Source organism: Pyxicephalus adspersus, chromosome 4 (genome assembly GCF_032062135.1).
Source record: "Pyxicephalus adspersus chromosome 4, UCB_Pads_2.0, whole genome shotgun sequence".
Taxonomy (NCBI): Eukaryota; Metazoa; Chordata; class Amphibia; order Anura; family Pyxicephalidae; genus Pyxicephalus; species Pyxicephalus adspersus.
Window position 1 is genome coordinate 34,073,275 of NC_092861.1, and position 24,013 is coordinate 34,097,287.

The 24,013-nt window shown below is 38.9% G+C and overlaps 1 protein-coding gene across 3 annotated transcripts in view; it reads left to right on the plus strand.

Annotated features, from left to right (window-relative positions):
• HDLBP (high density lipoprotein binding protein) overlaps nt 1-24,013 on the plus strand; it is a 28,545-nt gene that overhangs the window by 2,000 nt on the left and 2,532 nt on the right. For 2 of the 3 annotated variants that reach the window (XM_072407828.1, XM_072407829.1), the window contains exons 2-25: nt 9,316-9,382; nt 10,939-11,039; nt 11,123-11,277; nt 12,435-12,650; nt 14,117-14,323; nt 14,429-14,644; nt 15,044-15,250; nt 15,339-15,446; nt 15,553-15,657; nt 15,829-15,907; nt 16,848-16,987; nt 17,075-17,179; nt 17,270-17,383; nt 18,876-18,962; nt 19,063-19,194; nt 19,486-19,704; nt 20,076-20,297; nt 20,839-21,057; nt 21,153-21,297; nt 21,382-21,530; nt 21,651-21,755; nt 22,208-22,342; nt 23,186-23,329; nt 23,689-23,868. In XM_072407828.1, the coding sequence (XP_072263929.1) occupies nt 10,964-11,039; nt 11,123-11,277; nt 12,435-12,650; nt 14,117-14,323; nt 14,429-14,644; nt 15,044-15,250; nt 15,339-15,446; nt 15,553-15,657; nt 15,829-15,907; nt 16,848-16,987; nt 17,075-17,179; nt 17,270-17,383; nt 18,876-18,962; nt 19,063-19,194; nt 19,486-19,704; nt 20,076-20,297; nt 20,839-21,057; nt 21,153-21,297; nt 21,382-21,530; nt 21,651-21,755; nt 22,208-22,342; nt 23,186-23,329; nt 23,689-23,868 (3,465 nt within the window). In that variant the 5' untranslated portion in view covers nt 9,316-9,382; nt 10,939-10,963. Of the gene's footprint in view, nt 1-9,315; nt 9,395-10,938; nt 11,040-11,122; nt 11,278-12,434; nt 12,651-14,116; nt 14,324-14,428; nt 14,645-15,043; nt 15,251-15,338; nt 15,447-15,552; nt 15,658-15,828; nt 15,908-16,847; nt 16,988-17,074; nt 17,180-17,269; nt 17,384-18,875; nt 18,963-19,062; nt 19,195-19,485; nt 19,705-20,075; nt 20,298-20,838; nt 21,058-21,152; nt 21,298-21,381; nt 21,531-21,650; nt 21,756-22,207; nt 22,343-23,185; nt 23,330-23,688; nt 23,869-24,013 lie in introns of all 3 variants that reach the window. The other variant, XM_072407830.1, reaches the window with a different exon arrangement.

The window sequence follows — 24,013 nt, forward strand, 5'->3', positions numbered from 1 at the left end:
GGGATCCCTTGCATGTAGGTCCCCTTGCATGCGGAGGTCGGTGGGTGATCCCCTTGCATGTAGAGGATTGGTGGGGGATCCCTATAGCATTCAGATCTGTGTCATCCCTTGTATTGTCCTTATCTCTGGTGATCACTGTCTTCTGCAATCCCCTCTTACATATCCCCAGCACTGCCATGGCAGTCCTTTCACATCAGTATGGATGGGATCCAACACTTACTGACCCAAAATATCACATCCCATGATTACAATCACTCTGTAGATCATCAGCAGTCCAGTAGGCTTTGCAGCCACCATGTTATTTTATTCCAGGGATCTGTCGGCCTAATATTACATATTACTACTATTTTACTATTACATATTATGCAGCGCTGTACAAAGTCCATAGTCATGTCATAACCATACATGACAAATCTGCAGCTTTTGGTGATATTCAGCTTGTCCAGGGCTGAAATTTCAGTATTTGTTGGGTGCCGGTGATTACCATTCATCTTCTTCCTTGGCTTGTCCAATATGATGATGATGATTGTCTCTTGATCTGCCTTCCTGCATGGCGATCTCCCCCGATCCGCCTTCCTGCATGGCGATCTTGTGATCTGCCATTCGTTTTACACCTTTCTATGGATTTATCGTGGAGGCTGCAGATGGATGAGAGATTATTCCAGGCAGGGAGCGCAAAGGCCAGAAAGATAAAGGAAAGTGTTGGGTAATTCTTCTTTCAAGAAATATCACCTTGGTGAAAGGCTGATCCTTTACTGTAAATGAAGCCATAGTGCACTTTATATCCCCTGCTCATATACCGGTCCCTCTACCTGAACCATATGGTTATCAGAATACATAAATTGTGTGTAATCCCAGCCATGTACTCGGCTAATAAAACCTAAACTATTGAATTAGAAATCAGTAAAAGTAAACCAGCAATGTTGCAGATTATTTTCTGCTTGTAATCAGAGGTGTGGGTTTGGTACATGGCCTAGTAAAGCCGTGGCGTCTCGTTTTATTACCTGCGACTTGGTCTTCCAGCTATTGGAGAAGATTAAAGCTTCATTGTCTTTTACAACAATGGAGGAAGACTTTACAGGTGTACGCCATATGGGATTTATGGTGGCCTTTTGTATCCCCTCTGGTGAATGGAAACCTTGTGTTGATATTGGTGTAATATTCCGTGCCTAAAGTAATAGTTCAATGCTTCTATATATCTTACATTCACTATTGATCAAAGTTCAGTTACATTGGGACGATAAATTCTTAACACAATGACAGTACGTGGCAAAGCAGGCGATTGTGTTTAACTTTTTAAAAAGTTTTTGTCTGGTTGTTAATTGTTACCTGTATGTTACCTATAGCGTTATACTGATACTCATACCTAGCTAGGAGGAGAGATTCAACCTGAGCCTGAAATGGTGACGTTGGCATAGAAAGAGGCCTGGGGTGGGAGGGGTGTGCACAGTTCGGAGAGGGGGAGGTGAAATTCTCCTAATCCACCTCCCAGGCAGCAGTCTATGTTGCAATCTCTGCAAGTGAAAATACCACAGGACTTCTTAAATATGAAAAATACTGGACTTTGTCCTTAACATCTGTCTGAATGTGTTTTCATTTATTTATTTTTTAGTTTTTTTTTTCGGGGGGGGGCACTCTGTTTAACACATATCTGTGAACTCAATTTTAGGAGTAACACATATCTGTTTCTATCTTATTGGGAACTTTTAGCAAATGTTTCTTTTGAATAAAGTTGTTTCTTATTTATTTTTTATTTTTTTTTTTCGGGGGGGGGGGGTTCTCCTGTGTGTTTCAGTTTTTACAGTTTTGCTCCAAAAAAGGGATCTCTGTTATCGGTGTTTAGAAGTGTGACTTAACTTTGCCTTTTGTCCCATAATCTTCTTTTATGATCCGTAGGCAGAATCCCAAGTTATGTACTTTCAGATTGGTGGAATATAGGATCTGGGAATCAGAAAGTTCAGTCTAGGAGAGCTAGCAAGTCACCTAATATTTTAAAAGTTCAGGGATAACTGAAAAGGAGTAACCTGTCTCATCACCTGCTCTGCTCTTACTCTCTTACCCACATGGCACCACGGATATGATCGCCCACTATATGGCTGCGATATATCCCCGTTCAGGTTCAGGATAGGACCAAGGTAATCCCTCATTATAACAGTCATTGGGTCTGATGTTTGGTTGTTTAGGTGCTGAGGACTGCATCATGGACACAAAGTGACTGTTGTGCCATCTCAGGCCCGAACTCTTGTGCCATCTCAAGACGTCTTTCCCAGGGTGGCAGTGCAGTTTGGGTCTGTATGCATTAACAGTACAAGGGTTCCTATATTAAGTTTTAAATTTGCTTTATGGAAAGAGGGAACAAGCAAAAAGCAGATAAAGTGAACTTGTCACGAGAAAAATTGTCTGCTCCTAATGTTTGTGGCCTGGGTGTCATGCCATAACCATCTTGATAATACCGAATACTTTACGTCACCAATCGGATACAAATTTGCAGGTACGGGCTTGTGACTTTCCTGTTCTATGTACTTTAGAAGTTTTATATCTGTGACCACAGAACAACAAGGCAATGGCTGTCCCAATATGAGACCAATTTTCTGTGATTTATACCTGCGTTGTCCTCCCAACTCTATTGTGCATCCCCAATTTATTCAGTGCTAGGTGAATCCATTATTTCCTCATGTGCTCTGCCTACTTTTTAAATATGAACAATTGCTGTGTGTTACTCAATTGTTTTTTTAAAGGAAATCCTGTTTTAGTGTTTATACTCTTAGATTGTAAGCTTTTTGAACAGGGTCTTTTCCTCCTCCTTTGTCACTGTCTGTGTCTGTCTGTCATTTGCAACCCCCTATTTAATGTACAGCGCTACGTTATATGTTGGTGCTATATAAATACTGTTTATTAATAGGGATTTTCTAAGTCCAACTCTTGCTAAGAAAAAAAAAAAACAACTGTCAGATTCCTGGTCTCCCTTCTCTGTGGTTCAGTCTCTGGCCTGGACTCTGCTAATATATCCTGTGTTGAAGTAGGGATTGGTAGGGCCACTGCATACAATATTGGACCAGAAGCCAGATATTGTTTAGCATGTGATTACTTACTTACTACTGTGATCCATGAAACAGAAGGGGTCCGTTTTCTCCCCAGCACTTTTCAGTATTCACCCAGTTGTTTTTAGGTGGTTACTGGAGAGTTGGGTCACAAAACAGAGGCTGCCACCCGCTTACAATTTCTTCCCACCCAGCTTATGAAAATTTCTGGGTTGAACACTGTGGGGTAGATCTTGAACTTCTATGCAGGGTGCCATTTTTTTTCCTAATCTTTCACGATCCTTTCCAGCGACAAACAACTGCACGATACATGAAGGAATGCTGTACATACAGCGCCATTCGGCTCTATGGAGAGAGCAGGGGGGAGAACAACAAAGCAGCACCCCCCTGTGCTCTCTTCACTTTATTACAATCATTTGTTGTCTGTAGATCTGCCAGAATGGTCATACATGAGAGATTTTCAACCGATATCAGCCCTAAGCCGATTATCAATCGAGAACCATTTCACGTAGTCTTTCACGATCCTTTCCAACGACTAGCACTGCACGATGCATGAACGCGTGCTGTACATACAGCATCATTCTGCTCCATGAAGAGGTGAGGGGGAAAACGACGGAGTGGCACCCCGCTGTGCACTCTCCCCTTCCCTTTCATTAGGATGGTTAGTTTTTCATTGTCCGTGGATCCACCAGGACAGTCGTTCGGAGGATGGACGACTGGCGCTGTACACGCCAGATTCTCCCTGATATCGTTCCTGAGCCAGTTATGGGGCGAGAACTGTTGGATGTGTGTACGTAGTGTAAGTCCTTAAAATCAGATAATCTGCGTTCATCATTTGCCTATCCCATAACAGATTGACTTGGCCAGCAGTCTTTGCACACCATTGCTGGTCTTCATCTGATGTGTAGCGTTGTGTAGCCGCCCCCATGTCCGGCTTTATAAAGACATTTTCATTCAGCCTGGCTGCTCTTTCGGCTCGCATTCCATAATTCCAAGCATTCTAGCTTCTGAAGGAATCTTTCTGTGCCTTCTGTTTTTGGAAGAAGCTTACATTTACTCTGTGACTAATCCGAGATGCAAACTTGATTAAAGATATTTACATATCGGGCTAAAAAGCAACTGTAATTAGATACCGTTATTGCCATTGATGACTGTAAAACCAAGCAGATGCAACTTTTAGTTGTGCATTATATTTTCATTTTTTTATGCCCGACTTCAGTGGTTGGCTAGAAAAAGTTTTGCTTGCAAGGAAGACTTTAATTTAATGTGGACTTATTTGCTTTCATATGGCATACAGCAGGAACCTGTCCCAAGCTTGTAAAAAATAAATGCAGATCAGTTTTCAATTAGGGCTACTTTCTCTAGAAAGCTTTTAAGTGGCTTTTTAAGCAGCGGAAGGGTTAATCTGGGGTGGAAAGCACTGTGTGCTGAGCTGGCAGGGAGCTGTGTCTCTTTAAATCTCTCCCTCCCTCCCCCATACCGGTAATACAGGCTGTGCTGAGGTGGCAGTACAGAGGGGCCTGTCCTTGCTGATCACTAACCTCCAGCCTTACTCCATGATCACAGCTCCTTCTCAGCACATACACACCTGCCAGCTCCGTAGCAGGTCACACTGATCCTGGCTGATCCCTCCAGTGCACTTCTATCACTTCCTCATTACTTATCACCAAGCAAGTCTGCCTACAAAACACATTTCTTCTCAACGCTGACTTGTAATTGGTGGGGTGGATTCTCCAGCGGTCCTACAAAGTATTTTCCTTGGGCAGTTAAATAAGAATCCCAATCAGGACGTGACCTAGTATGTCCTAAAGTCCACTTTGAACCCCCTCCATGTGTTTCCTGACATGTCAACTCGCCAAACTTTTGTATTTTTTTTGTTCCTAAATTGAATTGTTTCTTTTAAGTAAACATGAAAGGCTGCAAACTATTGTAGAATCCTTTAGTGATGTTTTATTGCAGCTCTGCTTCGGCGCTCGTACTAAATTGTTCTTAATTCTAAATCTTTATTTGCAAAGTAATTATGGAACATCTGCTGATTTAGCTAACATATGCAAATGTAACAGCCTTTAATTTAAGTTTCTCAAGCAAGAAAAAACATTGTTCATGCAAAGCTTGTTGAGAAAACTTGTTTGAAAATATAAAACTAGTTGAGAGCAGTGGCTTTTATTTTTCTTATTTGTTTTTGGAGGTAGGATTTTTTTTTGGGAAGGGCCACAGGATAGGATTAGCTACACAGACAAAGCTTAATCTAAAAGTTAAGTAGCAAAGCATTAACCTTGGTTTGGGATTTAATACAGTTTTGTAATGTAAACCCAATACTAAAATCACAAACAAGTTATTGTATTTCACATTTTAATTTTTTTTTTTTTTTTTTATAAATTTCAAAAAGTTTTTATATAAGGCAATGGGGTAAGGTTAAACAGGTAATAAATTAAACAAACAGTGGAACGTAAATAAAATTGAACAAACAATCGAACATAAATAATGAGATACAAAATAAGCCATCTGGCTTAAAAAAATTCCAAGTTGACCAGTGAGATACAGAATAGACACTGGAGAAGTGATTTACAATTTGGTATCCTGTAGTAATTAATAAAGCGGGATGAGTTATTGTCCTATCTGACCACGCTATACTTTCTCTTCAAGGCTGGGTAGACTGAGGTTTAATCTTTGCATTTCTTGAGTGGGGGGATAGGCAAACTGAACCCTTCAAAGTGGAAGATGTTGCATTTCAAAAATGTAACAAGCAAATTTGATTTATCCATAATACAAAGTCTATAGTCTAAGTCTAAAGTCTATAATATAAAAAAATGTTCACACCTAAACTGGCCACTAAAAATATACTTAGATCTTGTAACCTATCCATCCTATTCCAAAATAATTTCCATGTACCCACAACTTCTATAACTAATGTATTTGCATTATAAGTAGTCCTATCTAGTAGTAATAATATAAGGTGATTCAGTCCTTCTTTGGAAAATGGCAATGGTTGTGTATCTGATATATTTGCCATCTTGTTAGAAAATCTTTCATTCCTGAGGACTGAGAATGAATAAATTCCTAATATTGGTGTGAAATCATTGAGATGTATAGTTTTCTAGCTTCTGTACAGCAGCTTTCTTTATCCCTGACAAAAGAAATGTTTCAAGACATAAAATAGAATTTTTCACCTGAACTCTATCACATATCCTGCAAAGCCTTGCCAGTACAAGACGCTCAAAGTATGTGATTGCCATATAATTTGTTGTGCTTTTTACACAACTCTTGTATCTCAGGTTATAACAAGGACACTTTTTGGCTGCTAGAGTTGATTAAAGGCTGTGACTAAAGAAAATGGATGGGTTGCTTATTGTAGCCAGGGAGGTGGGTGGGAGTGGTAGAAGAATTGCTACTACCCAAAGCTTATATAAAGCCAAAAAAAATTATAGATTTGCAGCTTACCTGTTTCTATTTTTTAGCCTTCTTTTTCACCTAGTGGTCCCATAAATAAAACCATTTCAGTCTACGGATGGTCAAGTTTTCTTGCCAGCCACTTTGCCATTCATACCACACTGCTGATTGGACAACTGGTGGCAATGAGTAGTAATGGTAACATTCACAGCTGCCCCTATTTAATCTCAATAGAGCTGCTGCCAGGAGAAGCTAGGTGTAGCATCTCCCCAGAGGCAGTGGTTCCCTAGGATAAGGAAGTGGTACCGGTAAATGCACCGCAACCTCAATGAACCCAGCCCAAAAGAGCAGCATTGTCAAGTCTACAGAACATCCCCCCCCTCCACATCTCCGTAACAAAGTATGGATGGTTAGGAATTATGTAATAGGCAGTCTTCAGAATGCAAACAATCACCAGCTTCCAACATTTTTTCAGGAGGTACAGGTTGTGTTTAACCAGGAGTAAATTCTATGCTAGTCCTCTTTGTTGTGAGTCCTGTAGTGTTATATGCTCAATGGATGGATCCACAGGGTGCAGCAGAGCATTCAGAACACTTATCTGGACTGTTGGGTGTAGGGTTTTCATGTTTATAGTTCTTGGAGCAGGACAGGGAAGTAGTATTGCGTTGGCATGCAGTTGTTTGCTACACTGAAATGGGAAATATTTAGGATGGGCAAAGTATTCAACCCTCTGCTAGTATCAGACCTTGATTGCCCCCTCCAGCCTCATACTCATTCCTAATGCACAAGCCACAGTAACAATAGAATGACAATGATAGGGAGTAGGCAATCCCTTCCAGGAAGTATTAGAGCTTTGCTTGGTGGGGGTTTTGCATACTACTGCAGGTAATTAAGAGTTACTTTAAGCTCCTGTTGAAGTTTGTTCTTAACACATTTACTGGGTTGGTAATTCGGTGCAAATATTTGCATGCTGTTCCTGTATTTTTCTTATAAAAGGGAAATATGCCTCAAGTGCAGGTGTCATTTTTTTTTTCTTCTAAAAGGTAATCTGTGTTTTCTGAAATCTACTGGTTTCCTGGCTTAAAGGAATCTACTTTATTTTAATGTGAGGTGGTATATATTTTCATTCTTTATCAGCTGGGGTCTTCCTTCCTTGGCCTAGAAATTGACTTTTTGGAACACTATAATTACTCCCCTAGTGATCATCCCCTCCCTCACTTTCTACTGTTGAGTTCTTCCAACCCTCCCTTTCCAAATGTGTACTTGCACTGCAATAGTGGCTGTGGTATACAGTTTGTAGCTTCCAGTGATGCTTATAGCAGTGGTCCCCATTCTGTGGTCCATGGCTCCGGCCAGTGTACCCCCCCCAGCGGGATCAGGAGAAAGACCCCGCTTGGGGGGGGCACACCGGCCAGAGCTATGTCTCCCGTATGGATCGCAGGCGCAGAGTTGTAGGCGGGTTGTGTTTTTGGGTACACCCGCGTTCTCTCCCATTGCAGGTCTGAGTGAGCAGGTTCTGGCATCATGATGTCATTCTGGGGGGAAGTTTCTTCCCCTTCCAGGCTCCCCGCGCATGCGCGGTCCAGAGTCCGAAATTTTAGTGATCCGTGAGGTCTAAAAAGTTGGGGACCACTGCTTTATAGCACCAGTTCCTGAGCCAGGAAAAGCTGGAGAGAGTACCCATACTCTATGAAAAGCTACTTGTCAAGCATGGTTAGTGCACCGGAGATTAGCCAGCGGAGGAGGCCATAGGCACGATTTAAAGCCAAATATGTGTTTAGCAAGGGGCGGGCTGGGTTAGGTTAGCTTCTAATTGGCTCAAAATTTTGGGCTTATTCCATTCTAAAACCCAATTATCAATCAAGCAGCACAAGAATTCTGTCTCAATGTTTTTTGTTCGCTGTGAAATAAATAAGTAGTTGGTGTTTCTGGAGCTATAGTCTTGGTTATATAACGGTGATGACCACCAACACCAATTTTTTTGGATGTCAGGTTTTTCTGTTTTCTCTATACTTTGGAAGCAGTTAGGTTAAGAGTGTGATGTGCAGGTGAGGTAGAGGCTTGAGGGAATTTGTTCATGTAGAACCTTGGGCTTCTCTCTAGGGGATCGCACCCTATGAGACACTGAACACATCTGCACCGTCCCCATAGAGCCCTTCAGCAGAGGATAAGTTGCTGGGATTGTTTATGTAGAATTCTTCACAACACAGCTACACTTCTGCAGATAAAGCTTTCAAGTGTCTCTCGCCTTATGGATATTTCATTCACATGGCTGTAAAAGCAACTGCTGCTGTGTAGCTGGTAATGAACTGCAGACTTCATCTTTTTAAACACATCTGTTTTAACTCAGGGAAGCTCAGCTATCACAAATGGTGGATGTAAAATTCAGCATAGCCGTTAAAATGGCCAACACAATAGTGCTAGAGCAGAGTCTACATTTCCATTCCAAAAGTTGTTCTTGTCAGTACTGTTTGTTTTCTGTCCTGTTTACATATGTTGATTGTCAGCTGTTTTCTCAGCTGGATGGAGGCACAAATTGAAAAGGTGTAAAGGAAGCTTGTTATGCGTTATGCTTGTCCATGTGTCTGTAGTAAATTTCCTTACAATACACAGGCAGAACATGGCTCCTTTGCCATTTGTTGTGATTTCCAGTGGAATGCATAATGACATTCCCATGTATTGATAGATTTAACAAAACTAACAGACTTTTTACAAAATTATGTTGTTAAATGCTTGAATTGGCTGGCCAACTTCATTTCAGTTCTAAGCAACCACCCCTAAAAAACCAAACAAAAAAAAAAACTGCTTAGACATTCTTGTTTTAGTTGTCAAAGATGCTTCTTCTGTATGTAACTAAAATTTGTGTCTATCGTTTCTTTTTCAGAAGCTGGCAGGCTGATAAAGGCGTTCAGCTCACCGGACGGACTTTCTGGCTTTTGACCCTTTAGCTGGTATGTTACATAGTAAGTCAGGTTGAAAAAAGTCCATCAAGTTCAACCACTAAGGAAATAAACATATCCTAGATAAAAAAAACCCTATGGACATAGTTGGTCCAGAGGAAGGCAAAAAAAAAACCCTGGTACAATTTGCTCCAACGGGAGAAAAAAAATCCTGATTCCATGAGGCAATCGGATGTTCCCTGGATCAACAGTTTGTTATCTTTACTTTAAAGCTTTAATACCCAGTTATATTCTGTGCTTCTATAAATCATTCAGTTTTTTCTTAAAGCAATCTATAGTATTTGCTGAAACTACTTCCTGAAGGAGCCTATTCCACAATTTCACAAACCTTACAGCGAAGAATCCCTTCCTTACCTGGAGATTAAACTTCTTTTCTTCCAGACGCAAAGAAAGTTAATGACTGTACCTTTGTATCACCAAACTCCTCTAGGCTTGAGTTATTAGGTTATATGCATAGGGTTAAAAATTTTATTTATTTTTTTTTGTTTGGGATATATCATTTATTGTAATGTTGAGGCCTATTTCACGGTAAATGTTTTATGTATTTGCCGAAACTCTTCAATTTAAATATCACATTGACAGGTTTTTTTATGTGAAGCCACAGAACTTCATGGGGGTTTCTTCCTACCCCATATTTTTCATAATAGAATAATTTATTACTATTAAGATGTGTAGCAGTCATGTCTTCTGGTATACATTAATAAATATATTCAAACTGAATTTTGTGACCCTAAATGTACTAGATTACTCCCTACATTTCTGGCAAAACAAAATTGTAGTGGGGTATGGTACAAATTTTATTTCTGGTTACTTTTCAATTTATTGCTTCTCAGTTGGGTGTTTTAAAAATACCAGTGGCTAGTCTTGATTGGGTGAATACATAAAGGGCCTGGTTCACTTTGAGATACCCGTTAATCAGGTTTAAGCAGATTCATAAAGTTAGGCTGAAAGTTGTAGCAGATAACCTTGGCTTACCTCCAAGGTAAGAACATACATTAATGAAGTTATCCATATATAGCAGTCTGCATTTACATTTCATAAGAGTGCTCAAAATTCAAGGTAAGAACATATTTCAGATTATGAATATTGATGCCATATTAACTTAATTATTATCTAGTGCATTATTCCTGTTGCAACATTTGCCTCATATTTGGTCTTGAAGAAAACTTACCAGTGAACATACCTCTAAACCTGTCTTGCCTGACCTCATTCTTGAAATATCTTTTTGGGAGGGCGTGGGGGTACAATCAGGCGGGTCATACAGACTGTATACCATGCATTTTTTAGGGATGGTGATTGCTGCCAGGCAAAGCTTTGATTATGGTGGTTTGATTAGCAAGATATGTTCAATAAGATTCTAGAAGAACAAAATGAAAGCAGGGGCTAAAATATTAAGATTAAGGCTAAATATTTCTCCTGTTAAAGTAATTACTATCAGCTGTCTGATGTGCAAAAGTGTTTTGTGTCCTAAGGACCTTTGTATGCTAGGCTATATGAATATTAAAACCCAATACTAAATACATTTAAAAACGTATTTCATTTTGCAGTGGTTACACGGATTTGCGTGGGACAATGAGCTCGGTGGCGGTTCTTACCCAGGAAAGCTTTGATGAGCATCGCAGTGGACTGACCCAACCACCGGTCAGAGGTTAATGATCTTTTTTTCTTCAACAGTTGTTATAAAATTGTCTGCTTTTGAGTAGAACTTAAATAACTCATTGTCTTTTACAGTGGCAACCATGGGATCAGAGGAGGAAAACGATCCCCCCACTTACAAAGATGCATTCCCACCCCTCCCGGAAAAGGCAGTTACCAGTGAGACTACTTCTGAACCTGCAGGCGCATGGAGCAAGATCCGGCCTATCAAGTCTTCCGTTATAACTCAGGTTAGTTCTGCAGCATTTCTGCTGTTGATAATGGGCATAAGGGGGTTCTATAGATTAGACACAGGTGATTGCCATGTTCCGAAGTTTTTCTACAGCCAATTTCTGTTTGATTTTGGAACAAATGAAGGCGGGTCTATTCAAAATAAAGGGAAAATCCTTGAACAATTGACCCTTCTGTTCTAGTGGCAATGGTCACCAGGACTGTGTATATATAAAAAAAAAAAAAAAAAACAGGGACACATACATCTAAAATAATCCAAGCTCTTCTGGTCAGAGTCCCCCCTTCCTCCTGTCATTGTTTGTAATTTTCTGTTCTTTACCATCCCTATTTATTGTAGAGTGCTGCATAATATATCGGCGCTATATATAAATACTGTTTAATAATAATAATAATAATAATAATAATAATAATAATAATGATTCTTGCCTTTTTTCTTGTTAAAAAAACTAAAACCAGTGCACCACTTCAATTTTCACCAGGATGCATAAACATGGATCTGATGGTGTTTCTGATGTGTGGAAAAAGGAATAGAATTCCTTTTGTACAATGGCAATGGTCTGGCATAGGTACTTGGCTCACCAGATTGGGTAAACAGAAATGTAAATCTTTGGAAAAAAGGCTTTCATTTACCCTTTTCAGTGTTCATGTAACATTTTGCTCGAAATGTATCCTTCTGTTTGCTCAATAAATATATGGTGATGTGAAATGTTGCATTAGGACTATCATTTTTTGAAACAATTTTAGGAAAATCTAAATTATTCTGTACACTGTATAGTTGTTGGGTTTAATTGTCCACCTGAGGCATTCCAGTGGAGAAACGTGCTTGGAGTTATTAGGTTTTGACTTTTTCCAAATTTTTTATTTTATATAAAAAGGAAATTAACTCAAAATTATTTCTAGGTGTGGCCCTTGAACAATCTTCTGTAAATCCCAAAGCAATGATGACACACTCTTGATGTGAATTTTAATATGAAAATTATTTCTGCATTGTATGAACTTGCCTGAAAATGTTGTGTCTTATGTGGTTTCCCTTAACTTTCTTAGGGATAAGTTGTTCTTAGGCAAACAATTATATGAGTAAGTTTTCAAGTTAATTTTGCCTATTCAATAAACTTATGGTAGTCATTAAGAAGGCTTCTGTTTTTGACCCCTTTAGGTGTTCCATGTCCCTCTGGAGGAACGCAGGTACAAGGACATGGCTCAATTTGGGGAGGGAGAGCAGGCAAAGATTTGTTTGGACATCATGCAGAAGACTGGGGCTCAGTTAGAGCTTTCTCTGGCTAAAGACCAAGGCTTGTCCATCATGGTTTCTGGAAAACTCGATTCGGTTATGAAGGCAAGAAAAGAGATAGTGACCAGGCTGCAGACACAGGTAAGAAGTCTGTAAATACTGCATATCTTAAAACAGATGTTGAGCTGTAGCCTTGACACTTTACTCCCAAGATACAGAGGCTGTGTCAGAGGGATGTGCAGGCTCTAAAGGAAGATTGCAAAGGGAGAGAATTCATGAACGTGATGCAATCAGAATCCCCCTAAGGTTAAATTAACTGCATACTGGGGAATGTTTTTTAATAGTGTTCATCAACAGATTATTTTGGCAGCATCTAGAGTCAGTAGAGGATTGTTTCCCATATACTGTGTATCGAAGGATGGCAGTTACTTTCTGCTTTGCTGCTCAAAGCCCTTCATTACACAAATACCTCTGTGTCTGATCAGTATACATTTTCTTTGTGGTTATACCTTGCTTTGATGTTTTCTGCCTGTTTCATTCAAGTTTGACCAATGCTACAATTTTCATCAGTGTGAATGACAATTAGCCTTGAATTGCTATGTAATTAAATGTTCTGTAGACTAGTTACTGGGCATGGCTATTCTCTAACATAGGGTAGGTTTCAATGTTGGAGACTGGATAAGGAAACAGATTTTCTGAAATGCAAAATGCGTACCACAGTCCAATGAGGAGTTATCAGTGGGATGAGTCACAAACAATGACAGTTTAAATGGACTAAATGATTGAAATGTATATCCAGTAGGGGATAATGGTATGGTATGGTAACCGTAGGTCCGAGGCTTCTGGTCAGCGGTTGTAGATGGACAAAAAAGTGCTTGGGATGAGATAGGGGTAAAATTCAGTATTTAATTAGTTAAGATATGCATATTAGATTATCTACAACCTAGATTGTTCAGTTTATGGCAGAGACTAACGACTAACGAATTACAACTTCATTTTACGTGGTTATATTGGGTAGAGCGAGTGAGGATGAAACGAATTGGACCTATGTGCTTATAAGCCTTTAAAGTTGAACCCAGGTTTTTATTTAGCAATGGTTGCAGAGTCCTTTCTGCTGCCTTTTGTAATTGACTCTTGTGCTTAGATTTGATTCCTGCTTCTAACAGCTTCTTACTACTTTCTTAGTGGAAAGGCCATATGTGTCCTATGGTCATAAGGAGGGAACCATAGTAAACTCCCATCAGTATCATTCCCTGATTTTCCGTCATTCCAGCCCTCCACACCTTCTATATTGACTTTATTAAATTCAAAGACAAAATGTAACAAAACTGCAAAGATTTTACTTTAAGAAAAATAAGTTACATTTTATAAAAAGGTTACTGTAGATAATATAATATTCTTTAATTTGTCCCATTTTTAAAACACTAAAATGATTCTAGTACAAAGCATTGCAAAGGTATTTAAAAAAAACTCCAGCTGTAACCTACTGTCTTATATTCGCATTGTTAAATTTTATGACTATACTACCTTTGAAGTGTGAGTCTTTAGTCTCTCAGCTCAATGATCATTCCTGCACCTCTAACCAAACTTTTTCAATGTCCGTCTAGGCCTCAGCTTCAGTTGCTATTCCCAAGGAACACCACCGTTTTGTGATTGGTAAAAATGGAGAGAAGTTGCAGGACCTAGAGTTGAAAACCGCTACCAAGATTCAGATCCCCCGGCCCGAGGATGCCAGTAACCAGATTAAGATCACTGGCACCAAAGAGGGCATCGAAAAAGCCCGGCATGAGATTCTGCTCATCTCAGCCGAGCAGGTGAGAAACTACTAACCTATAAGTGTGTGGTTTGGGGGTTGAATGTTATTTTGCCTTTTAACAGTTTTGAACTGCTCATCACCCGGATTTTTTTTTAACAATCAGGATAAACGAGCAGTGGAACGTTTGGAAATCGAAAAGGCCTACCACCCTTTCATTGCTGGACCTTACAACAAGACAGTTAATGAGATAATGCAAGAAACTGGAACAAGGATTAATATCCCACCACCAAGTGTAAACAAGACTGAAATTGTGTGCACTGGGGAGAAAGATCAGTTGGCCCAGGCAGTAGCAAGAATCCGTCAAATTTATGAAGAAAAGGTAAGGAAAATTGGAGTCTGCAGTTTGCAGTCATGAATTTTAAATTTATTAATGTAACACTTATATGCATAAATTAAATCAATTTAAAGCGTTGAGTGGTCTCTTTAAACCTTAATGAAAAAATTCAAATGTAATGACAGTGTACCTTTTTCTCAGTACTGTCTGATATCTATTAAGGCCTTTCTGATACCTAACTATTGTGATTCTGTGACCTGTAGTTAAAAAGCAGGGCTGTCACACTATTTCGTTTGTTTTAATGATCAATAAGGTTTACTTTGTTATAATAATCAATAATGTTTTGTTGTTTTTTGTTTTTTTGTATAAAAAATGTTTTTAGCATAACTATGCTATTACTTTTTCAACAAGCTGTACTCAAGATTTCACTTTTCCTTTCTGCAGAAGAAGAAAACCACCAGCATTGCTGTAGAAGTGAGGAAGTCTCAACACAAGTATGTCATTGGCCCAAAGGGCAACAGCTTGCAAGAGATCCTGGAGCGCACAGGAGTATCTGTGGAAATACCACCCAGTGATAGCAGTTCAGAGACTGTCATCCTGCGGGGAGAACCTGAGAAACTCGGCCAGGCACTGACAGAAGTGTATGCAAAGGTAACGGCCAGTAGTATGTATATATTTTTCTTCTGGTTACAAGAAAGCTCCTAGACATGTATCAATCTTGTGATCTTGTATTTTATAGGCTAACAGCTTTACCGTGGCCTCTGTTTCTGCTCCATCCTGGTTGCATCGGTTCATTATTGGCAAAAAAGGACAGAACTTGGCAAAGATTACACAGCAAATACCAAAGGTGAGATCATCCTGTATGCTCAGGTTCTTTGAAATGTCATGATACATAACCCTCTGTACGCACTATACCCCTGTATACCTAAATGTCATTTTTGCCCTCTTGGTAGGTGCACATTGAGTTTACAGAAGGGGAAGACAAGATCTCCCTGGAGGGGCCCACAGAGGATGTTACAGTTGCCCAACAGCAAATGGAAGCTCTTGTCAGTGACCTGGTGAGTTGAAGGGTACTTTTGAAAATGTAAATCATTACCCCTTAGTGATATGTGGAACATGTCTTCATTTTTCTTCTAGTTATAAACAATCTCTTGCAAATTATTATGGCTTTTGTAAAGAAATTATCTGCATAGACTTGATGTTTTTATTTGTTTTTTTTTATCCTGTAGATATCTCGTATGGACTTTGCAGAAATTAATATTGACCATCGATTTCATAGGCACCTCATTGGAAAGAGTGGAACAAACAGTATGTATAACCCTTTTCTATATTCATTTTTTTTTTTTTTTTCCAGTTGCTGCAACCTTTTCATCCCTGAAAAGTCAGCTGCCCAAATAAAACATGTGGTATTGTAGGTGTCTTCACTTTTGACACAGTGTAATTCAAATAGTCTGTTAGGAAGCCGCTAAAGATTTTTTTTATTGCATTACACGTGTATATGCATTTTGTGGTATTAAGCCATGGGAAGCAGGCAATCCTGTAAATGTAAGTCTTGTAACTGTAATCTTGTAAGGCATTACCTTTTAGATTCTGTGGAATTGGTCCACCATTAAAATTGTTAGTTCATCGCTTCATATATGCCATTTTTCAGTCAGGGTGTAATAAGCAGTTGTACACCTAGCGCTTGTACTCCCAGGGTAATTTTATTGGAAATCGTGTATTGCGCTACTCGTGACAATTGGATTACCTCCGGTGTTCTACAACCCAATGTAGGTCTACCATATGAATCCTACCTGTCGGCATTCTGACCATGCCAACCATGAAAGCCCTGTAGGTCAACCCTGCCTGCTCCTCTATTCTCCCAAGTACTATCAGATCGTTGAATGTTTGTAGACATTAAATTGTGTTCTCTATGGCCCATTGCTTAGGTGGTTGCACACTTAAAAATATTCTACTATGCTCCTGCATGGTTTAAAGATGGAACGAGAGATCCTGTACATTCCTATCACCTCAGGAAAAAGTGTTATTTACCGAAAATGCAGCTTTATATTAAAGAATACAGCACCATGAGAGTTTTTTTATTTTTTGTGTGTGTGATTTTTTTAAGATAAGTGATTTTCACTTAAGCTAAAGACCAATAAATTAGGCAGATTAATTTCAAACCTTAAACATTCTTCCAAAGATGGTTAGTTGTGGTGAACAAGATATTCTGTAAAGCAGTTTAGGTTAATAATGTCATTTCCTTTAGTTAACAGAATCAAGGAACAATACAAAGTGTCAGTGCGCATTCCCCAGGATAGTGAAAAGAGCAGTGCAATCCGGATTGAAGGTGACCCCCAAGGTGTCCAGCAAGCAAAGAAAGAGTTGCTGGAGTTGGCATCCCGAATGGTAAATCAAGCACTAAATATTTATCTAACCGAATAACTTTATCCAAGTGCTGACAGGCGTCTAACCACACAAATGTTTTTGCTTTAGGAAAATGAACGCACAAAAGACTTGATCATTGATCAGAAGTTCCATCGTACAATTATCGGTCAGAAGGGTGAAAGAATTCGGGAGATCCGGGAGAAATTTCCTGATGTAAGACCTTTCTTCAGTGTTACTGATTTCCAGTATTGTTCTCCTCCTATGTCTCCTGTAGATCGCCTAATATTTTTAATTTTCTCCTAGGTGATCATTAATTTCCCAGATCCCGCTCACAAAAGTGACATTGTACAGCTGCGTGGGCCTAAGAATGAGGTGGAGAAGTGCACAAAGTATCTGCAAAAAATGGTGGTAGAAATGGTAAGGGCAAATTATGTCTACTTTGGGCATACTTTCACAATATCATAGGCTGCTGCAGGTAAAGTGAACTCATCACAGTACAATATGAGAGCTGATATTTTCTGGCTTGGCTTTAGTGCTGTACTCATTTATTCTGTCATCATGGCTTGGCAAAGGGATGTAATTTTACCTACAAATACACAACTTATACCGAATAAATATATAGAAAAAAGTATATTACATTAAACGGCAAAAGTTTGCAATTCTTGTGGACATCTAATATTTGATTTGGGCTAATGAGTTTATGTAGGAGAGAACATTGTAAATTAACTGATGAAAGCTGTATGTTATTTAACGCAAGTGATTGCACTTTATGAGGTAGTCTGGCACCCATTCACTCCTTGCCTTTCTCAACAAATGTCTTTGCATTTGCTTTGCTTTATTTATCAACAATTGGTACCAGAAATTTAGTGCAAATTGCCATAAATGACTGTGCACTGTGCACCTCTACATCTTGTGGTTAGTTTTACCTTCCACCCTATTTGAGATCATGCGATGGGCTGTGTTTTGCTACATATCCGTAACAAAGACATTGTAAAGGCACGTCACAGGTGAAAGAATTGTTTACCTCTTCAATAGAGAGGTTATGTGACTGCTGAAGTTTTCCTTTAGGTAATTTGGTATATGCTCACTTCCTATCTTCCTTACAGAAGTTAATCCTGCACATGACCAGTTTTACACAAACCATAACCATAATAAAATTGATAGAGTTGTTGACATATAGTTAGCACTGGATGGCTGGCTTCAGTCATCAGAACAGCTCGATGTTTGTGTATGTAGTCTTGCAGTAATGAAGCATTTGATATTCATTATTAGTTTTTGTACAGTGCCTCAAGGGTTTATTCTCAATTATACAGATTTTTATTGCAACATGTTAAAGTAAAAAAAGACTAAAACAGCTGTTCAAACAAAACGTATCCAATATTATTGTGGATACAAGAGCTATTATATAGAGCGCAGTCATAGCCGTTTAAATCTAAGTGAGATTATGAAAACACTTAACAAAATGTAACCTTTATTTTCTCTGAAATGTTTAGTCTACAGAAAGTAGAATAGTTGATAAATGATGTAAAATATAGGTGGTAGATGGCATTAAATGTACAAGGATGGTATCTTGAGTCTTTTGCATCCAGATATCTCCAGGGCATAAATTGCAAGTGTGCTTATTGCACCCAGGTATTTCTGTGGTGTTGATAGGAACTGTACCTGTTGCAGTCAAACATCCATGATGTAAATGGGAATCTCTGATTTTTGTATCTAATTATTTTCATGATGTTAATAGGAACTGTTCATATTGTTCATATTGTTTCCTGTTACACGGTGTATTTTTGTTTTGCTTTTTTTCGCAAACATGATGGTTACTTTGCTTCCATTGCTTCAGTATCTAGTTAGTATAGTTTAGTGGTAGTTTCATATTGTGTGTATAAATTGGGTAACCTATCTCTTCTTGCAGGTGGAAAACAGTTATACCATTTCTGTGCCGATTTTCAAGCAGTTTCACAAGAACATCATTGGAAAGGGTGGTGTCAACATTAAGAAGGTTTGTTTTCACTATATATTAAAAAAAAAACTGCTGTACATTGTGCCTTACAATAGGAAACATTTGAATGAGTGTAATTTGCCTTTTCCTCAATTTTCAGATTCGCGAAGAATGTAACACTAAGATTGACCTCCCGGCTGAAAACAGCAACTCAGAAATGATTGTCATCACCGGGAAGAAAACAAACTGTGAGGCTGCACGTGATAGAATTCTGGCTATCCAGAAAGAACTGGTAAGTATTCAGTAATAAACACTTGCATTTTCCAGTAAAATAGAGGGCTAGTGGGGCAAAGAGTTAGTAGCAAAATGGAGGACAGGGGAGAAAAGGTAGAAATCCAGAGCTGTTAGCTTCTGTTTATAGGTTTATACAGCATCATAATATTTTATGGCAAAGACTCTGCAGCTGATAGACACTGAAGCTAGCCACCATATTCGCTAAAAAAATCTTTACCCTTAGGGCAATATTTGAAAACCTAAAGTGGAGTGGATATTTATTTTGATTTTGCTTGATGTGTAATCCTAGGCAAACATCACCGAACTGGAGGTCAGCATTCCATCAAAACTGCACAACTCACTAATTGGAGCCAAAGGGCGCTTCATAAGATCCATCATGGAAGAGTGTGGAGGTGTGCATATCCACTTTCCAAGTGAAGGTTCTGGGAGTGATACTGTCACTATCCGAGGACCAGCTCAGGATGTGGAGAGAGCCAAGAAACAGCTACTGCAGCTAGCAGAGGAGAAGGTAAGATCTGGAGTGAAAGGACAACCATTTATCGACCTAGCTACCCATGTGTAGGCTGCTATAATATACATGTATGTACAGTACATCTATTGCCTATACAGTTTACTGATCTTCAAGTCACTTAAAATAACGTTCATAATTTACGTAATATAGTAAACAGAAAACTGTTAGCATTTCTGTCTCCCACAGTTCAAACCTAATTGCTAATTTTAGAATGCATCTTTAACCCCCTAACCGCTAAGCCCGTAATTTCTCGCACTAAATATTTTTGCTCTTTTGGAACCTGTGACGCTTTTGGAACAGAAATCTAGAAATCAGTGTAACGCTCAGGTGGTTAAACACTATATTAAGGTTTGATTTTTATTTTCTAGCAAACAAAGAGCTTTACCGCTGAACTGCTTGCTAAGCCAGAATACCACAAATTCCTTATTGGTAAAGGTGGTGGAAACATCCGAAAGGTACGTGACCAGACTGGAGCCCGCATTATTTTTCCAACTGCTGAGGATAAAGACCAGCAGCTCATCACCATTGTGGGCACAGAAGAGGCAGTGAAGGAGGCTCAGAAGGAGCTTGAATCTCTCATCAAAAGCTTGGTAAGACTTGTGTGACAGTTTTGTGTGACAAACTTTTTCTGACAATTTCTGTAAAGTACTTTTAACAAAAAATGCAATGAAACTAAAAGACTCTGTCATGAACCTGGTTACACGATCAACTAAAATCAGATGGGAATTGTGTATTGGGAAATCTTAGGAGTGTGCTACAAAAAGATATTGTGTTGGCAAACCTACTGCAAAACGGTTTTGATCTGGTAATGTTGAAGCCACCTTTTCCACCTACAATGACCCCACACCTCTATCTTAGATACTGTCAGACTTTTGGCTTTGGAGCAGGCTTTTCATTGCCTTTGCTTAACAGAATTAAATCTTTGCAGACAAGGTTTTTGTAAATATTCCTTACAGATTCCTTGCCTATTTTGCAGTGTAGCAAATGGTGAAAGGGTCTCCTAAATATAAAACAGAAAGCAAGTGGCAACATGAGCCATATCAGATATCAACAAGTAAATATTAACATATTAAGTAAAATTCTTCCTTCCAACACTGTTAGAGTTGATACATTTTTTTTTTTTCCTTTAAGGATAATGTGGTTGAAGATTCCATGGCTGTGGATCCTAAACACCACCGCCACTTTGTGATCCGGCGAGGACAAGTGCTGCGTGATATCGCTGAGGAATATGGTGGCGTAACAGTCAGTTTTCCTCGCTCTGGTGTGCAGAGCGATCGGGTTACCCTGAAAGGTGCAAAGGAATGTGTTGAAGCTGCTAAGAAGAAGATCCTAGACATCATTGAAGATTTGGTAAGGAGCAGTTTAACCAGCTATTTTTTCTTCTTCTGTGTAAATATTCTAGTTGCTAACTGAGTCAATATTGTGGCAATATTTTTGTTATCCAGGAGGCTCAGGTGACTATTGAGTGTATGATTGCTCAAAGATTCCATCGATCTATTATGGGACCTAAGGGATCTAGAATCCAGCAGATCACTAGAGAACATGGAGTGCAGATTAAGTTCCCTGACCGCGAGGAGAACTCTCAGGGAGGTATGTATAGCTTACTACTAGGTCTTTAGTATGACAGCTCTAAAAACCAATAGCATTGAACATACAATTTTTTCTTTTCTCTAGCATCCAATGCTGAGTCACCAGCTCAAGAGAATGGAGAGGAAGGGATAGAAGCTAAAGTTGCTGCTGAGCCTGGGTCTCCTAAAAAGTGTGACATCATATTGATATCTGGACGCAAGGAGAAATGTGATGCAGCCAGCGAAGCACTGAAGGTATATGAACATGGACCTACAGCAGTCTGTGGCATTAAGGGGTGGGGAAAGGTTTAACAAAGTACTACAACATATTTAAATACATGTTACTTTCTAACATTGGCTTTTACTTTCTTTTAGGCTCTTGTACCCGTCAGTATTGAAGTAGAGGTCCCATACGATCTCCATCGTTACATCATTGGCCAGAAAGGATCTGGCATTCGTAAGATGATGGATGAGTTTGAGGTGAGTATTTAAATATTGTAGCAAGGCTTTCTAAAATGTTTTGAAACGTGCTTTTTACACCACTAAATGTGATTGTGAAATAAACTGTCCTCACTAGTATGGTTACCTACCATTTTCTAATAATTTTACCAAGTTTTGACAATGACACTTCTAATCTGTAACAAGCTATGACTGGTCTCATTCTGAAGCTCTAAACAGATGTCTGATGTCCATCAGATGATTATGCCTAGGAACTATCTTTTGTGATAGTTTTTAGTGCAGGGGGGAGGATGAGTGGGCGACACCCTGCTGTGCTCCACTCCATAGGAGTGAAAAGCAGTTGTTACTGATCAGCAAATTGATGGATGAAGTTGGGGCATGGCAGTACAGTCAGGCATTTGCCTTAGACTAGTACAACTAAGTAATATGTTAGATTTGTTCTTCTCTCTTATACAAATACTACTGTGTTGCAGGTTAACATCCAAGTGCCCGCTCCTGAACTCCAGTCTGATATAATCACCATCACTGGGCTGTCTACCAACCTAGATCGGGCTAAAGGTGGACTTCTAGATAGAGTGAAGGAACTTCAGGCTGAACAAGAGGATCGGGTAAGAACTATTAAAATGTGGTCTGTTTAGTGCTGTTCTCTACTGTTGCCTGATTTTGTTAGTATTTAGCCATTAATAAAAAGGAAAATATCTAGGTTAATACTGTATAATACAAATATGCTAAATGGTTTCTTTTAATGTTTTTAATATTTTATATTGTGTACCTACAGAAACACTTTCCTGTTGGTATGCTCATTGTAGACCTTTTTTGATGATGCTTGACTTCACATTTAACAAAATTTGCAAAACATTCCAAATATGATATATAGTTCTAGTCTTTTCTACAAATTTGTATTCTGTATGAAGCCCATATGTATAAAGCATGTATTTATACCATAGAGACCAGCAAGAAAGTTGGCTTCTCGGAAGGAAAAAGTCAACTATTGCTGCTTATACAGTACACAGAAACTTAGGATAGAATTCTACTTAGTAACATGTACTTTGGTGATTCTTTATGGGTGTAATACATGCAAATCCCGTGTAAGCACGCAGATGCATCTCTGGCCTGTAAGTTTTACTTTTTTGTGTTGACTTGCATTGTGGGAATAGGAATAGATATAAAAAATGCAGCACTGCATTTGCCAATGTGCATCAAACCAAAAATGCACTGCGCACTTGGTTATGCACATATACTCCAATACTACAATAATATGCTGGTATTTAGATGTCTGTTTTACAGTTACTGTTTACTGTGAAATACAACACCATGGGGTGTTTTGCTTAGGGTTTCTGTGGACAGCGACTTTTGTTCATATTGTACACTCCCCAACATAAGGCAGTTTATCAGTTTAATATAGTAATATCAATACACAATTTTAATCCTCTTTTATTTTCATTTTGCAGGCTTTAAGAAGCTTTAAACTGGTTATCGCTGTCGACCCCAAATTTCATCCCAAGATCATTGGTCGCAAGGGTGCAGTCATTAGCCAGATCCGCACTGAGCACGATGTCAACATACAGTTCCCAGACAAGAATGATGAAAACCAGGTACAAAAATACAAAGTTATCTCTGTGAGGTTGGGTCCTGCAAAACCTCACCTCAGCAAGGTTTACCAGCATGTTCTAAATATCCATACCAGGAGTAATAATTGCATACTGAATCGTCAGCACAGTATATGTGGTAAAAATAATAGATCTGCTTAAACATAGTGTCACTATATATTCAGAGCCGCAAACCAAATTGATGGGCTCTAAACGTATGCATGTAAAATATAAAATATAAAAATATTAAATACTTTAAGAAATTATAATTACTTCCTCCTTTGATTGTAAGCACCATTCCAGGGTATTGAGCAGAAGATGTAACCTCTGTTTTTCAAACATTTTTCACATTTTACTTTTTCCAGGATCAGATCACCATCACAGGTTATGAGAAAAATGCAGAGGCCGCTAAAGAAGCAATCAAGCAAATTGTTGGTGATCTAGAACAGATGGTGTCTGAAGACATTACTTTGGACCACCGTGTTCATGCCCGCATAATCGGGGCAAGAGGGAAAGCCATACGCAAGATCATGGATGAATTTAAGGTCAGTACTTTGAGATGGGTATTTATTTATTGAGCGTGTTACCAAACTGGAAAATTTGTATTTTTTAAAAAGAAAAAAATCATTTAAATTAGTAACCCTTCCTATGAGTAATAGAAAATGTTTACAGTGGTTTACAAGCCGAAAC